The 17,164-nt window shown below is 38.5% G+C and overlaps 1 protein-coding gene across 1 annotated transcript in view; it reads right to left on the minus strand.

The window, feature by feature from the left end:
* LOC102185449 (transmembrane protease serine 11F) overlaps positions 1–17,164 on the minus strand; it is a 104,484-nt gene that overhangs the window by 12,784 nt on the left and 74,536 nt on the right. Inside the window, exons 5-8 of the mRNA XM_018049513.1 lie at positions 8,743–8,807; positions 6,695–6,858; positions 4,424–4,462; positions 368–569 (exon numbers count right to left, since the gene is read on the minus strand). Coding sequence (XP_017905002.1) covers positions 368–569; positions 4,424–4,462; positions 6,695–6,858; positions 8,743–8,807 — 470 coding nt within the window. The remainder of the gene's footprint in view (positions 1–367; positions 570–4,423; positions 4,463–6,694; positions 6,859–8,742; positions 8,808–17,164) is intronic.

Here is a 17,164-nt window from a genome sequence, read left to right on the forward strand (position 1 = left end):
TGAATTTTCCTTAAATATGCAGAAGAGTTTAAATTTGTACATGTATAATAGTCTTTAAAATAATTTATGATGTAGTAGATAAAGATCGCATAGTTTCATGATGCTACATACATGGAAACAGATGGTATGAGCCACAAGAATGGCTCATTGGTTTGTTTTTCACCAAACCAAACATGATATATATTGAGAGAAGGGTGAGGGGATGAGTTCAATTGGGGCATGGAGCAGCCATAATGCATTTAGGGGATGGTGTGCATCCAGAGTGGAGTAGAGGATAATTTGGTGAGATTAGACTCTTCCCAGGCACTAAATTGATGGTAATTAATAACTGAGTAAGCAAGACTCACAAGAGCTCTAATAAACTTACCTGCGGAAGCAGTGAGCTGCCGTGAGCAGCCATGTGTTACTGATGAGGCTGGCTCCACACTGATGGCCAGCCCCTATGAGCTGGAGGCTGGCCTGCCATGGCCACTCCCCTTCCAGAGCTGCTTCACTTCCTTGGACAATTCTTTCAGTAGATGCAAATGCTGGTAATGGCATGTATGAAGGTGTCATCCTTATTCCACAGCCTGTCACAGAAACAAGTGTTACCTTGCTTTCATGAAAATGAGGGGGAAAAAGCACATCTTGATTTGCATTGGGTGCAGATGCTTAGAGGGTCCATTGAACCTGTTGCTCTTTAACCCATTTCTAGCACTCAGTCTCTGGGGTTATTCTCTAGGGGTGCTACTATTCCCAGAGGGGTTCAAAAGAAATATTTACCCACATTTCAAGGCATCCAAACCAGAATGAACTTCTGCTTCTGTACAGAGCATATACAGATGAATAAATAGATAAGTAAATAGATAATTTAAGAGCATAGAAATGTGTAGATCCTCTGCTGAGAGTTTTCAATACATGTGTAGCAAAACACTTTTTAAATGAGAAAACTCAGCCCAGGAAGAAGAACATAAATTACTGAAGGTAACACAGCTGGCAAGAGACAGAGTTGGATATTGGAAGGATTCAGTTCAGTTCGGTTCAGTCGCTCAGTCATTTCCGACTCTTTGCGACCCCATGAATCGCAGCACACCAGGCCTCCCTGCCCATCACCATCTCCCGGAGTTCACTCAGACTCACGTCCATCGAGTCCATGATGCCATCCAGCTATCTCATCCTCGGTCATCCCCTTCTCCTCCTGCCCCCAATCCCTCCCAGCATCAGTCTTTTCCAATGAGTCAACTCTTCACATGAGGTGGCCAAAATACTGGAGTTTCAGCTTTAGCATCATTCCTTCCAAAGAAATCCCAGGGCTGATCTCCTTCAGAATGGACTGGTTGCATCTCCTTGCAGTCTAAGGGACTCTCAAGAGTCTTCTCCAACACCACAGTTCAAAAGCATCAATTCTTCGGCACTCAGCCTTCTTCACAGTCCAACTCTCACATCCATAAATGACCACAGGAAAAACCATAGCCTTGACTAGATGGACCTTAGTCGGCAAAGTAATGTCTCTGCTTTTCAATATACTATCTAGGTTGGTCACAACTTTTCTTCCAAGGAGTAAGCATCTTTTAATTTCATGGCTGCAGTCACCATCTGCAGTGATTTTGGAGCCCAAAAAAATAAAGTCTGACACTGTTTCCACTTTTTTCCCCATCTATTTCCCATGAAGTGATGAGACCAGATGCCATGATCTTCGTTTTCTGAATGTTGAGCTTTAAGCCAACTTTTTCACTCTCCTCTTTCACTTTCATCAAGAGGCTTTTTAGCTCTTCTTCACTTTCTGCCATAAGGGTGGTGTCATCTGCATATCTGAGGTTATTGATATTTCTCCCAGCAATCTTGATTCCAGCTTGTGTTTCTTTCAGCACAGCGTTTCTCATGATGTACTCTGCATATAAGTTAAATAAGCAGGGTGACAATATACAGCCTTGACATACTCCTTTTCCTATTTGGAACCAGTCTGTTGTCCCAAGTCCAGTTCTAACTGTTGCTTCTTGACCTGCACACAGATTTCTCAAGAGGCAGGTTAGGTGGTCTAGAAGGATCTATGTTGAAATTTATATCCTTACTACTAAGACTGAATGTCAGCCATGATTCTGCCTTGACATAAATCTGTACATTGTCTTTGAAAAGCTCTGAATTTTAACCATCTTAAATATTAATGACTATCTTTTCTAAAATTTAAAAAGACTGTTTTTTAAAACATATTCTGATTCCCTAATAACAAATTCTCAGTTGATTAGACTTCAACCCTAAATAATACCTGAAAGTGCATTAGTATACTTTATTAATGTGCCTTCTAATTATCAATGTTTATATTTTTATTAGCAATGTACTTTTTAAAAAAGAGGTTTTATTCAGAAACAGATTAAAAAAATAGTTGCAAAATCATATGTATAAATTTATCATACTTCTGTCATGTAGAGTTTCTCCATTAATATGGTGCCACATCAGTAGAGTCTAAAGCCTCCTCTCCCAATTTCCTCTAAAAATAAATGTGAAGGTAATAATAATAAAAATAATATCTACTAGTTATGATCTAGACCCTGTACATAGTGTTACATATACTTGCCCTAATTTTAATAACTCTGTTATTATCTCTCTGTTATTAGATGTTATTATCCCAAGACTGAAGATGAAAAATTTGAGCTTATGGTATTACTCAAAGGTAAAAGGAACAAAATCATCAAAAATTAAGGACAGATAAGAAAAAAATATATACATTTTGGAGGTAATTTTCAGTAACTGCAGTGTTCAGTGGGTTGGTTTAAAAAACAACTTCTTGGACTGCCCAACCTATTTCTTTGAACCAGAACTGTGTGGAGAACCCTAACAATTCTGACAAAGCCACTGATATTGTGATTTGCCACACCAGAAATAAAGGTATAGTTCACCAGTCCCTCGCCAAACAGAAGCTATAGTTCGAAACTTCCAGTCGTGACCCATCAATTCTTTTCTCTATGTATGCATTCAGAAGCCACTGTGCCTGCACACCATCTTATCTAGGAACACAGGAAAGATGAAAGGTTCTATGAAAATGTGGTTATTTCATGCAATGGTCTGAATGTGTACTCCCCGGATTTATAGTTGAAATCCCTAACCCTTAAAGGTGGTAGTATTAGTAGGCACAGCCTTCCAGAGGTGCTTAAGTCATGAGAGTGGAGCTCTCATGAATGGATCAGTACCTTGTAAAATAGTCTGCAGAGGAACCCCTAGCCCCTTCCACCACTTGACTGTGCAGCAAGAATCTATGAGTAGGAAGTGGCCCTCACCTCACAACAATCTCGGACTTCTAGCCTCCGGAACTATTAGCAATATATTTCTGCTGTTTATACACTACCCAGTCTACGGTAGACTCAACCATAGACTCAATAGACACGAATCTGAGCAAAGTCCCGGAGATAGTGAAGGACAAAGAAGCCTAGCATGTTTCTGTCCTTTGGGTCACAAAGAATCAGCCATGGTTTAGTGACTGAACAACGATCAAGCAAGAGACTTTAGTGATGGGTAAATGACTGTGACTGTTGGGATAAAATGGAACATATTGTTCTGAAAAAGATTAGTAATAGAGTATGTAAAGTTTGTGCTGGTGCTCAGTCATGTCTGACTCTTTGCAACCTCACGGACTGTAGCCTGCCAGCTCCTCTGTCCATGGGATTATCCAGGCAAGAATACTGGAATGGTTTGCCATTTCCTCCTCAAAGGGATCTTCCTGACCCAGGGATCGAGCCTGTATCTCCTGTGTCTCCTGCATTGGCACGTGGATTCTTTACCTCTGAGTCACCTGGGAAGTCCATGTAAAGATTAGTGATAAGTAAAATGTGAAATTAGTCCTCCCAGGTGGCTCTAGTGGTAAAGAATCCACCTGCCAATGCAGCAGACATAGAGATGCAGGTTTCATCCCTGGGTAGGGAAGATTTCCTGGGGAAGGGCATGGTAACCCACTCCAGTATTCTTGTCTGGAGAATCCCATGGACAGAGGAACCTGGCTGTCTATGGGCCATAGGGTCACAAAGAGTTGAACACGACCAATGGAACTTAGCACACATGCATGCAAGATGTTAGAAATGTAGCTACATATGTTATGTATGTAATATCAAGAATACTGTATAATTTTTTACCACATTCTGTAAGTCAAAACACTAAAAATTATATTTGGCATAAATGTATAAATTTAAATGTCTTAAAATGTCAACAGTAATAAAACATAATAAAAAGAATAAGTGGTTTACAACAGAAAAAAAACAGCTTGGTATTACTGTTATGATCATTTTCAAATACAGATAACAAATAATTATACATTGTATGTTCAAAACTAATACAATGTTATATCAATTATACCTCATAAAAGAATGTGGTAAATTCTACTTATAACTTTCTGGGCTTTTATTAATTATCTTTGCTATGAAATAGATCATAAATCATGGGCTTTGGAACTTACGGCTGTTGAGAAGATTCCTCATCTTTTTGTTGTCGATAGCTGGAATAAACAAAACATGAATTAGTCGGTGGAAGTGTATGTTCCTATTTTCATGTGATTTTGTTCAAATGGTTACTATAAAATGCTTATTGTCCAAAGAATCCATATAAGATATTTTTGTAATCAAGAAATATATAAATAACCCTCTACTCTGATTTGGTTCAAAATGTACAATTTTACCCTAAAAAGGTAGCATTTTGTTTTCTGATTTTTGCTAAGAAACCAAAAAAACGGAAGTTAGGAAATGAGGAAAGAATGATTAGGATAAATGTCCATGATTGATTTCTGTGGGAGTTCCGATAAAACTAAGGGAAACGACCTCTATTCCCATCACAACTGGTGTTCACTGTAGCAGCTGGACTGGCCTATGTGTGTTAGGCATATGGCTGGAAGCCAGGTTGACAGGCATCCCAGGTCCCTCACAGACCAACTCCCAGGCCTTTGACTACAAAGGGTGGGAACTTGGTCCTTGCAGGCTGATGGCTTCTCTCACTGAGGATGACTTTCACAGTGAATACGGTGGAAGTCAGCAGGTACTGGAGGCATGAAGGTCTCTTGTATACAGCCAGCCCCCTATTTCTCCCTCCACTTTATGTCTCCCTTCTGTGACACCTTTTTCCCTTCAAATTTATCTTAGTGTTCCTTTATAGTCAGTTTCATTTGATTGGGGTGGTTTGGTATTTGTTTTATTTGTTAGAAAGTAGGAAAGTATATCATATTTTCTGCAAGAATACTGACTTTCCCCTAAGAGGAATGTGAGCCCCAAATCCTATTAGAAGTCTCCTGGACATTTTACTTCTCTTTATTTAATGTGAGCTTTGTATGTAGCAGAAGAAAATGTATGTGGTAGAAGTTTGCTTATCAAGGATGGTCATAGAATATCATTTAATACAATCAATTAAAACAACCTTTATAATAAAAAGTCAGTATACATGACCAGGAAGGCTGAAAAATGATTTTTAAAATTGTAAAATAAGAAACTCTACAATTTTAATTTATGGTGGATATTTTACTTTAGCTTATATAATCATGTGTTAGGCACAATTATATTACCAGGAATTGAGATTTAGTTTGAGATTGCCATTTACAGAGTGCTGGAAAATGCCATGTTTTTCCTTGGAATATAATTGATTTTAAAATAAAGGTGGATACCATATTCTTCATCATTTCTAATTACTCTGTGAAGAAGCTATCACTATTGTGCATGGGGATTCTATCAAAAAGTATTTAAAGGATTTTCCTGGTTTTCTACCAACAGAGAAATTCAACAATCTGTGTTTTAAATTCATAGTTGTTGGGAGGGGAAACGATTCGAGATCTAAAGGACAAGCCTTATTTTTTGGTATTAAATCAGAAGCAACCACATTTGGAAATACTTAATTAGAAACAACGAACAGAGTTGGAATACCTAACTCCTGTGAGACATATGCTAGAGTTCAGGGGGAGGAATAAGAAAATAAAAAGACACAGTCCCTGATCTTGGCACTTATAATCTTATTTGAAATACATTATTTTACTTTCTCTAATTTTGTGTTGGTACAGAAAAACAGAAATGTCTCTCAGTTTGGATTCCCACTAGCTGCGAGGCAGTTTTAGTTTTACTTTCATAACCTTTCTGAGCTCCATTTTTTTCTGCTTTGGGGGGAAAATGAAACGACAGCTTTTCTGAGTTTGTATTGTGAAGAATCTATGAGGAGATGACTAAAATTGTTTTAAACTGGAAATAAGCTAGAGAGAATCTCTTTATGGTTCATGTTAATGTTTCTTCCAACAGGCTTCAACCTTCATAAAGATTCTGTTTCTTTGAGACTATGGAAGCTAACCCCCAGAACTGGCCTCCGGGAGTCCTGATACCTGTGCTTTATTACCGCCCCCGCCGCCCCCTGCCGCCAATGCTTGCAGGTCCTGTCTGATACCTTCCCTGAGTCTAGCTTCCTTAAAATGGTGCAATTAATGCTTACCCTTTCAGGCTTTTGAAAAGATCCAACATGAAAATTCTTACACAGGGGTGAATTAAAAACCCATAGTGATGCCAAAGTTAAATATGAAAAAAAAAATCATAAAACTAGACTTTACCTCATAGCGAATTTTTATTTTAGTTTTAATCTACACTGACATACATTCATCAAGGGTGAATTCTTGAAATGAGAGAGTACATTGACCTGAATTCTTACGAAAAGTAAAAAAAGGATTGTGAAGGGAAGAAACCACAAAGATGGTAAAAGGACTTACGTGTGAGTGTAAATGATGGTTTGTATATAGTTAAAGGCATCGGTTCTCTCTTCAGACTTTGATATAGAATCCTTTCAATTTTTTTCCTGACTTGCTCAGTACTATCAGTAGATGGGAATCGAAACACAAGCACCATAAGAATGTTCATACCATTTTGATCTGGACTAAAGAGGAAAAAGCAGATAGAGGTAATCATAATAAAGTCAGTTCTCTAACCAGGAACTAGTTTTACACACTAGATTCACACTAGATTTGAACTAGATTCACACTAGATTTAAAGAAACATAGTGAGTGGAATGTGTGCATATCAGATTTTTAAATGATCTCTAGGAATAACAGCTAAAATAAATAGCTGGAAAAAACATTCTTCTTGCCTCTAACTTAGCTCACCATCTAGCTATGAGATAATTTTAGTTTCATAACTTTTTTGAAAAAGAGGAGGTTGTGGGAGGAGGAGAGGTTCATGAAATCATGCTCTACACATGCACTTAAGTGATTTGCTTTTTAAGGGATTCTGAACCAAGTTGTAACCAAGGTCATTATTCCTCTGTTGTGGTGTGGAAAAGACAAAGCTTTGCATTCACCAAACGCTTCTGCTAAGCTTTGCCTTCTAAGCAAGAGCTAAATTTCATTTCCTAGCCTTCCTTGCAGTTTATTGAAACTCTCTAGTGAATCCTGGACAGTGAAATGTGGGAAGAAATGATGTACCCTGCTCCCAGACCTGGCCCTCCTGTACCATCCTCCATGCGTTCACTCTTCCCTTATTTGCCAACCAGAGATTCAGTGGGCAAGTCCATTCTATAATCCCAATCATTCCTGCATCCACTTATGCCACTTCTGTTTGGACTGTACTGTGGAAATTAAATAGATCTTTATTGTGTTAAGCCATTGGTGTTTAGGGGCTTAGTAGTCAGTTAATATGAGTTTGAAACATGGATGATTGAAAAAAGAAATTATAAAAGATCATTTGATAAGTTCAAATATAAAAATTTACAATAAAGTGTAGAGGTCTAGAAGCCCTCTAGTTATATTTTGAGAACAAATTTAATTGGAAATATATAAAAAATGAAGGAAGAAAGGAGAGTAGAAAGGGGAAAGGGGATAGAAGAGACATGGGCTCCTGACCATATGTATATTTACCATCAATAAGTGAAGTAAATAAGTATTACAAGTATATTTGTGTATTTACAAAGATATATGTATATGCATGTTATCACATGTGTATATATCAACATATATATATAGATATATATGTTGTTTAGCTACTAAGTTGTGTCTGACTCTTTGCAATCCCATGGTCTGTAGCCTACCAGGCTCCTCTGTTCATGGGATTTTCCAGGCAAGAATACTAGAGTAGGTTGCCATTTCCTTCTTCAGGGGATCTTCCCAACTCAGGGATCAAATCTGAGTGTCCTGCCTTGCAAGTGGATTCTTTATCACTGCACCACCTCTGAAGCTCGTGTGTATAAATATGTATGTGTGTAAACTGATTGATATCCACAATAAAATTTTAAAAATTTCATCAATTTTTATCAAAATTGATAGAAAACAAGATATATTATTTCACTAAATGCCAAGCCTTTTGGATATTCTATTAAAATATATTCAGGATAAATTTCAGTAACTTATTTTAGTCTCTGATAATGCATACCTTCAATTTATATATGTTGCCTTTTATCAGAACAAAGAGTGAAAAGGCATTAGAAATAAAATAATGCAGGAGCATCCAAGGAAAAACCTTATAGAAGAGAAAATCATAGTCTGATTTTGGGTAGGCTTAAAGTGAGGATAATCAAAAGGGGCTGGCCTTTATGTGCTAAGTCACTTCAGTGGTGTCCAACTCTTTGAGACCCTAGGACTATAGTCCACCAGGCTCCTCTGTCCATGGGATTCTCTAGGCAAGAATATCAGAGTTGAGTTGCCATGCCCTCTCCCAGGGGATCTTTCCAACCCAGGGATCGAAACCATGTCTCCTGCATCTCTTTCATTGGCAGGCAGATTCTTTACCACTGCTGCCACCTGGGAAGCCCCAAGCCAAGTTTACATACCTTAATTTGATAACATGAGATTTGATAAACCGACCCTCTCCAGAATGTTGAAATATCCTAGACATCTGAATAGAAAAAAATTTAAAGTGTTAATCCTAAGAAAATGTTACTCTTCATCTTATCTAGAGACATATGGAAAAGTTAAGGATGCGTTTGTTCCCAGACTTGTGAACTGGCTATATGCAGTGGTAAGACTTAAACCAAGGTCTAATCCTTGTAAAACTGAACAATCTTATCATTATAGTTTGATTCTGCTCTAACATGATGTAACAGAGTCATGTACGTTGTAGAATTGTTTTGAGGATAAAAAAAAAAAATGTATACCACATGTCACACATTGCTGATATACTAAACACTGTTCATAATGTTCATTTTGATTGTCAAATAATTTAAACTATTGGTGCTATTTTTCAAGGCAGCATTCACCTACCATGTATTTTCCTCATTCTCCAATATGGCATTCTAATCTCTATTGGTATCAATTTGCTTATTTCTCACATGAATATCCCTTATGAGAGCATTTGACATAATATGTATCAACATCTGTCATGTGACTCTGATACCCTCACTTGTTAATCTTCTCTTTGGCAGGTCTATATTTCATCACACTTCATACTGTCAGCATTTTATTACTTGGCTTTTTTAGTCTGAACCATTGAAGGATTTTGGATATTCTGTGAAATTATCTCCTAAAGTTACCTGATCCCCAAAAGAGTATTGAGGCACTGCCTGAAAAGATTAAAAAAAAAAAAAAACACCAGAGTGAAAGTCAAAATTCAGAAATTGCAGATCCGTGTAAGTTTATGTAGGGACCAGTTCCATGGTAATCTTGCCTTCTTTGGGAAGAGGGAATATTGGTTCCCTTGCCCAATAGATTCTTCCTTCTCCTTGATTCCTCTAAATTAATAACAGTGCTCAGTAGATTTTACCTCATTAAATACTGAATTTCCCTCTCTTCCTTCCATCTCACTGCTGTGGTCTAAAAATCAGCTCCTTCAAAACTTGTGTTCAGGCTTTTGCAGTGTTCCCCTCACTGGCACCTTTATGTGATTCAACTCTGTCTTTCCTCCCCTACTTGTTACCCAATATGCCAGCAGCCAGGACGAGATCCCTAAAGCACAAGTTTGAGTATATTACACTCCTGCTTGAAACCCAGTGTCTCTTAGCATGAGCTCCACAATCTTAACCCTTCATGGGCCTTGTTGTTGTTGCTATTTAGTCACTCAGTTGTATCTGACTCTTTGAGACCCCATGGACCGCAGCATGCCAGGCTTCTCTGTTCTTCATTATCTCCCAGAGTTTACTCAGACTCATGGCCATTGAATTGGTGATGCCATTCAACCATCTCATCCTCTGTCATCCCCTTCACCTTCTGCCTTCAATCTTTCCCAGCATCAGGGTCTTCTCTAATGAGTCAGTTCTTCACATCAGGTGGCCAAAGTATTGGAGCTTCAGCATCAGTCCTTCCAATTAATATTCAGGGTTAATTTTCTTTAGGATTGACTGGTTTGATCTCCTTGCCGTCCAAGGGACTCTCAAGAGTCTTCTCCAGCACTACAGTTCAAAAGTATCAATTCTTTGTCCCTCATCTATCTTTATGGTCCAACACTTACATCTGTATATAACTACTGGAAAAACCATAGCTTTGATTATATGGACTTTTGTGAGCAAAGTGATGTATCTGCTTTTTAATACAGTGTCTAGGTTTGTTCTGGCTTTTCTTCCAAGGAGCAAGCAAATTCTTGTTTTACGGATGCAGTCACCATCCACAGTGCTTTTGGGGGCCCAAGAAAATAAAGACTGTCACTGTTTCCATTTTTTCTCCATCTGATTGCCAGAAAGTTATGGGACTGCATGCCATGATCTTACTTTTTGAATGTTGAATTTTAATCCAGCTTTCTCATTACCCTCTTTTAGCCTCATCAAGAAATTCTTTAGTTCTTCTTTGCATTCTGCCATTAGAGTGGTATCATCTGCATATCATGGTCCTTTTTTAATCCTACTCCTATTATCTTCTTTATTACCTGTTCTTTCCTAATCTTACTGTCCTGGTTCACACCTTTACAATTTTGCACACTCATTTCCCTCTTCCTTCAGTATACTTTTTTTTCAGGTAAGTTTCTTCAATGACAATTATGGTATTCTTCAGTGACAACTAACTTGTCTTTGACTTGCCTTCCTCAAACAAAATTAAATTCTCCTTTTCATGGTAAATAGATGGAGAAACAGTGGAAACAGTGGCAGACTTTATTTATTTTTTATTTTTTGGCTCCCAAATCACTGCAGATGGTGACTGCAGCCATGAAATTAAAAGATTCTTACTCCTTGGAAGGAAAGTTATGGTTATGAGCAACCTAGACTGCATATTAAAAAGCAGAGATATTACTTTGCCAACAAAGGTCCATCTAGTCCAGGCTACAGTTTTTCCAGTAGTCATGTATGGATATGAGAATTGGACTACAAAGAAAGCTGAGCGCTGAAGACTTGATCCTTCTGAACTGTGGTGTTGGACAGACTCTTGAGAGTCCCTTGAACTGCAAGGAGATCCAACCAGTCCATCCTAAAAGAGATCAGTCCTGAATGTTCATTGGAAGGACTGATGTTGAAGCTGAAACTCCAATATTTTGGCCTGATGCGAAGAGCTGACTCAGTGGAAAAGACACTGATGCTGGGAAAGATTGAGGGCAGGAGAAGGGGATTACAGAAGATGAGATAGTTGGATGGCATCATCGACTCAATGGGCATGAGTTTGGGTAAACTCTTGAAGTTGGTGATGGACAGGGAGGTCTGTCATGCTGCAGTCCATGGGGTTGCAAAGAGTTGGAAGTGACTGAGTGACTGAACTGAACTGAACTGAAGCCACCCCAGCATCTTGCACATGATTCTATCGTAGCAATTATCACACTGGTTTACAATTGTCTTTCCCACTCTGGACTGTATGTTTATTGTTTGACACAATGCCTGGTCCACAGTAAATGCTCAGTGTATGTTAGATGGATTAAATAAATGAATGAATAAATGAGAAAATGAATGAAAGTTCAAGAATACCATAAAGGAGAGAAAATAATAACATGGTTGTTTTTGCTTTATCTGCAAATCATGTTGCCAAGGGTAAGTTAAACTCTGTGGGAATCTAAAGCAAGGCAGAAGCCAGGAGACCCCAGTAGTGACTCCCACCCCCTTCATAAGTGGTCATTCCAGGGGTTTGGAACAGTTCTGATTTATGTCACTTATGATTCACTAAGTTTTTCAGAACACATTTCATTTTCATTTCTCAAGGAACAAGGAGAAAATGTGATGTTAAGATCTCTGCATATGTGCAGGCATGCTCACATGTCTGACTCTTTTGTGATCTTATGGATCATAGCCTCTGCTCGTCTGTCCATGGATGTCCCCAGGCAAGAATACTGGAGTAAGTAACCAGTCCCTTCTTCAGAGGATCTTCTCAACCCAGGGATCAAACCCACATCTCCTGCATCCTGCTTTGGCAGGCAGATTCTTTACCACTGAGTCATCTGGGAAGCCCTTAAGATTTTTAGCACTTTAATATAAATGGCCTCTGAAATTCTGAACTGTGTACATAATGGCACTGTAAGAAAGGATCAGGATTCTGTCATATCAGAGTGTAAGAAATTACTAAGAATCTATTTGAACTAAAATGTGACATTAATAAGACCATGGTCCCTTGAGGAGTTGACCTCTATTTAAAAAATGAGTAGATTCTGGTATAGTACACTATTGGTGTAACCACTAATAATAGCTTACATGTATTAAGTCCATACTACATGGTAGGCATTGGACCAGCTCCTTAGTCAACTTCATACAGCCTTATGAGGAGAGCATTTTCTTTATTCTCATCAGTCCCATTTTATAGGTGAAAAAAACTGAAGCTCAAGACACTTAATTGTCTAAATTGGCATTGGAAGTGGTTGTTCTGCCATGTGAACCCAGGATATCTGGCTCGAGATCTTGTATTCTTAAGCATTAAGTGACATTGACAACCCCAAGTTACTTATATGCCTGATGACAGATTTTCAGGTTGGTGAAGGTAGAGGTTTGGGGGCAGGAAGCCCTTAAAGAAGTCCTCAAAGCATCTTTTATTTCCTGAATCTAAACCTAATAAAAGATAATCTCCTAGGAATTTGCTTTTTTTCTGCTTCTAGTTTAACAAGGCTAAGGGGACCACTTCTTTTTGGACACCTAATCATTGCTGTAACCAATTTCTGGAGAAGTTAAATCTATGTTTATATTTATCTACTGGAAGATCAGTATATATAAGTAAATGTTATATTTAGTCCAAATTACAAAAAATTAATTGTATCCTTCTTTTTTTAATGGTCTAAACTTAAGAATGGGTTGGCTTGGAAACTAACAGAGATCATTCTGTTGTTTTTGAGATTGCATCCAAGTACTGCATTTTGGCCTCTTTTGTTAACTATGATGGTTACTCCATTTCTTCTAAGGGATTCTTGCCCACAGTAGTATATATGATGGTCATCTGAGTTAAATTCACCCATTCCAGTCCATTTTAGTTCCCTGATTCCTAAAATGTTGACGTTCACTCTGGCCATCTCCTGTTTGACCACTTCCAATTCGCTTTGATTCATGGACCTGACATTCCAGGTTCCTATGCAAGATAGCTCTTTATAGCATTGCACCTTGTGTGCATCAAGAGCCACATCCACAACTGAATGATCTCTGTTCATTTCCAAGGCAAACCACTCAATATCAGGGTAATCTAAGTCTATACCCAGATCGAAAATGCTGCAGAAGCTGAAGTTGAAAGGTTCTATGAAGACCTACAAGACCTTTTAGAACTAATACCCAAAAAAGATATCATTTTCATTATAGGGGACTGGAATGCAAGAGTAGGAAGTCAAGAAACACCTGGAGAAACAGACAAATTTGTCCTTGGATTAGCAAACACCCTCTTCCAAGAACACAAGCGAAGACCTTACACATGGACATCACCAGATGTCAATACTGAAATCAAACTGATTACATTCTTTGCAGTCAAAGATGTAGAAGCTCTATACAGTCAGCAAAAACAAGACCAGAAGCTGACTTTGGCTCAGATTATAAACTCTATTTCCAAATTCAGGCTTAAATTGAAGAAAGTAGGGAAAACCACTAGGCCATTCAGGTATGACCTAAATCAAATACTTTACAATTATACAATGGAAATGGGAAATAGATTTAAGGGACTAGATCTGATTGACAGAGTACCTGATGAAGTATGGATGGAGGTTCGTGACATTGTACAGGAGACAGGGATTAAGACCATCCCCAAGAAAAAGAAATGCAAAAAAGCAAAATGGCTCTCTGAGGAGGCCTTACAAAAAGCTGTCGAAAGAAGAGAAGCAAAATACAAAGGAAAAAAGGAAAGATATACCCATTTAAATGCAGAGTTCCAAAGAATAGCAAGGAGAGATAAGAGAGCCTTCCTCAGAGGTCAGTGCAAAGAAATAGAGGAAAGCAATAGAATGGGAAAGACTAGAGACCGCTTTAAGAAAATTAGAGATACCAAGGGAACATTTCATGCAAAGATGGGCACAATAAAGGATAGAAATGACATGGACCTAACAGAAACAGAAGATATTAAGAAGAGGTGGCAAGAATACACAGAAGAACTGTGCAAAAAAGATCTTCATGACCCAGATAATCACGATGGTGTGTTCACTCACCTAGAGCCAGACATTGTGGGATGTGAAGTCAAGTGGGCCTTAGGAGACATCACTATGAAAAAAGCTAGTGGAGGCAATGGAATTTTCATTGAACTAGTTCAAATCCTAAAAGATGAAGCAGTGAAAGTGCTGCATTTAATATGCCAGCACATTTGGAAAACTCAGCAGTGGTCACAAGACTGGAAAATGTCAGTGTGCATTCCAATCCCAAAGAAAGGCAATGCCAAAGAACGTTCAAACTACTGCACAGTTGCACTCATCTCACACGCTAGTGAAGTAATGTTCAAAATTCTCCAAGCCAGACTTCAACAATATGTGAATCGTGAACTTCCAGATGTTCAAGCTGGTTTTAGAAAAGGCAGAGGAACCAGAGATCAAATTACCAATGTCCGCTGGATCATGGAGAAAGCAAGAGAGTTCCAGAAAAACATCTATCTCTGCTTTATTGACTATACCAAAGCCTTTGACTGTGTGGATCACAATAAACTGTGGAAAATTCTGAAAGAGATGGGAATACTAGACCACTTGACCTGCCTCTTGAAAAATCTGTATGCAAGTCAGGAAGCAACAGTTAGAACTGGACATGGAACAACAGACTGGTTGCAAATAAGAAAAGGAGTATGCCAAGGCTGTATATTGTCACCTTGCTTATTTAACTTATATGCAGAGTACATCATGAGAAACGCTGGGCTGGAGGAAGTACAAGCTGGAATCAAAATTGCTGGGAGAAATATCAATAATCTCAGATATGCAGATGACAACATCCTTAATGCAGAAGGTGAAGAACTAAAGAGCCTCTTGATGAAGGTGAAAGAGGAGAGTGAAAAAGTTGGCTTAACGCTCAACATTCAGAAAAGCAAGATCGTAGCATCTGGTCCCATCACTTCATGGCAGATAGATGGGGAAACAGTGGAAACAGTGTCAGACTTTATTTTGGGGGGCTGAAAAATCACTGTAGATGGTGATTGAAACCATGGAATTAAAAGATGCTTACTCCTTGGAAGGAAAGTTACAACCAACCTAGACTGCATATTAAAAAGCAGAGACATTACTTTGCCAACAAATGTCCACCTAGTCAAGGATACAATTTTTCCAGTAGTCATGTATGGATGTGAGAGTTGGACTATAAAGAAAGCTGAGCGCCAAAGAATTGATGCTTTTGAACTGTGGTGTTGGAGAAGACTCTTGAGCATCCCTTGGACTACAAGGAGATCCAACCAGTCCATCCTAAAAGAGATCAATTCTGAGTGTTCATTGGAAGGACTAATGTTGAAGCTGAAACTCCAATAATTTGGCCACCTGATGTGAAGACCTGACTCATTGGAAAAGACCCTGATGCTGGGAAAGATTGAAGACAGGAGAAGGGTGCGACAGAGGATGAGACGGTTGGATGGCATCATTGACTCAATGGGCGTGAGTTTGGGTAAACTCTGGGAGTTGGTGATGGACAGGGAGGCTTGTCAAGCTGCAGTCCATTTGGTCACAAAGACTGAACACTACTGAGGGACTGAACTGAACTGAACTGAACTGAAACCTAAGATTACTAGAGAGTACTCCATTTTAAACAAGATAATGACGAAGCCCGTTTGTTGTGGTTCAGTCACTAAGTCATATCCGACTCTTTGCTACCCCATGGAGTACAGTAGGCCAGGCTTCCCTTTCCTTTACTGAGCAGATAGCTCAAATTCATGTCCATTGCGTTGATGCTGTTATCCAACCATCTCATCCTCTGTTGCCCCCTTCTCCTCCTGCCCTTAATCTGGTAAAATGAAAATAAAACATTTTCCTTAAAATCAGACATAAACTGTAGTCCTTGATGTGACTCCAGGATCAAAATTAAAAGAGCATAATTGAAAAAATATGTGTGGCCCTGACTGAAAGTACATCCAGTAACCAAAGGTTACTGTCTTTGGCAAGCTTGAGCTTGTGCCTTCCCTCTGGCTGGGAACTGCATGCAGATTAGGTCTTTATGGAAGATTAGTAGTTACTGGTGAGAACTAGGAAATCCCTTTCTGGGCCTACCCATGAAAGTAATCAGACAAGTTCTGCAGATACCCTGCTTCTTTCAGGGGAAAAGCTACACACACACACACACACACACACACACACACACACACACCAACCAAACAAAAAAATACCCCCTTCCCAAACCACACTAGACTGCTTTCCTCTCCAAGGAAGCTTTTTGCTAGCTCAAAGAGATGTTTACTTCCTTTGAACCCCTAAAATACTGATTGTTTGAGTCATATATTAGACTATTATATTTTGCAATATAGCAGCTCTAGTATTATCATTCAGTCTTGTAAGCTCTTATATGTCATATCATTTGCTACATAAATTATCTTTTTCTAATATTGTCCATGTCTAAACTTCCACATATAAACAATATTATACACTCCAAATAAAGAAGGAGCTGTACTATGTAGACCTTGGCATTTTTCATTAGCTTGCACAAAAGAGGTACATAATAACATTTTCATAAATTCATTGATTCTCCAGCTATGGTTAATCTTACTCAATGTTATGAAGAAAAAAAAAATGCTGGCTTTTGCAGTGCTTCAAGACTCTTTCATTGTATTCATTGTTTCCTTTTTTTCTAACTTATCTGTTCATTCAGAACAATTGGCTAGAGTATTCCAGATTTGTTACTGTGACAATACTGGATAAAGAGTAGGAACAAAAAGCTGTGGTCCCTGGGCTCATAGAATAGAGAGAGAGCCAGTAATAAATAGTTAAAT

Source organism: Capra hircus, chromosome 6 (genome assembly GCF_001704415.2).
Source record: "Capra hircus breed San Clemente chromosome 6, ASM170441v1, whole genome shotgun sequence".
NCBI lineage: Eukaryota > Metazoa > Chordata > Mammalia > Artiodactyla > Bovidae > Capra > Capra hircus.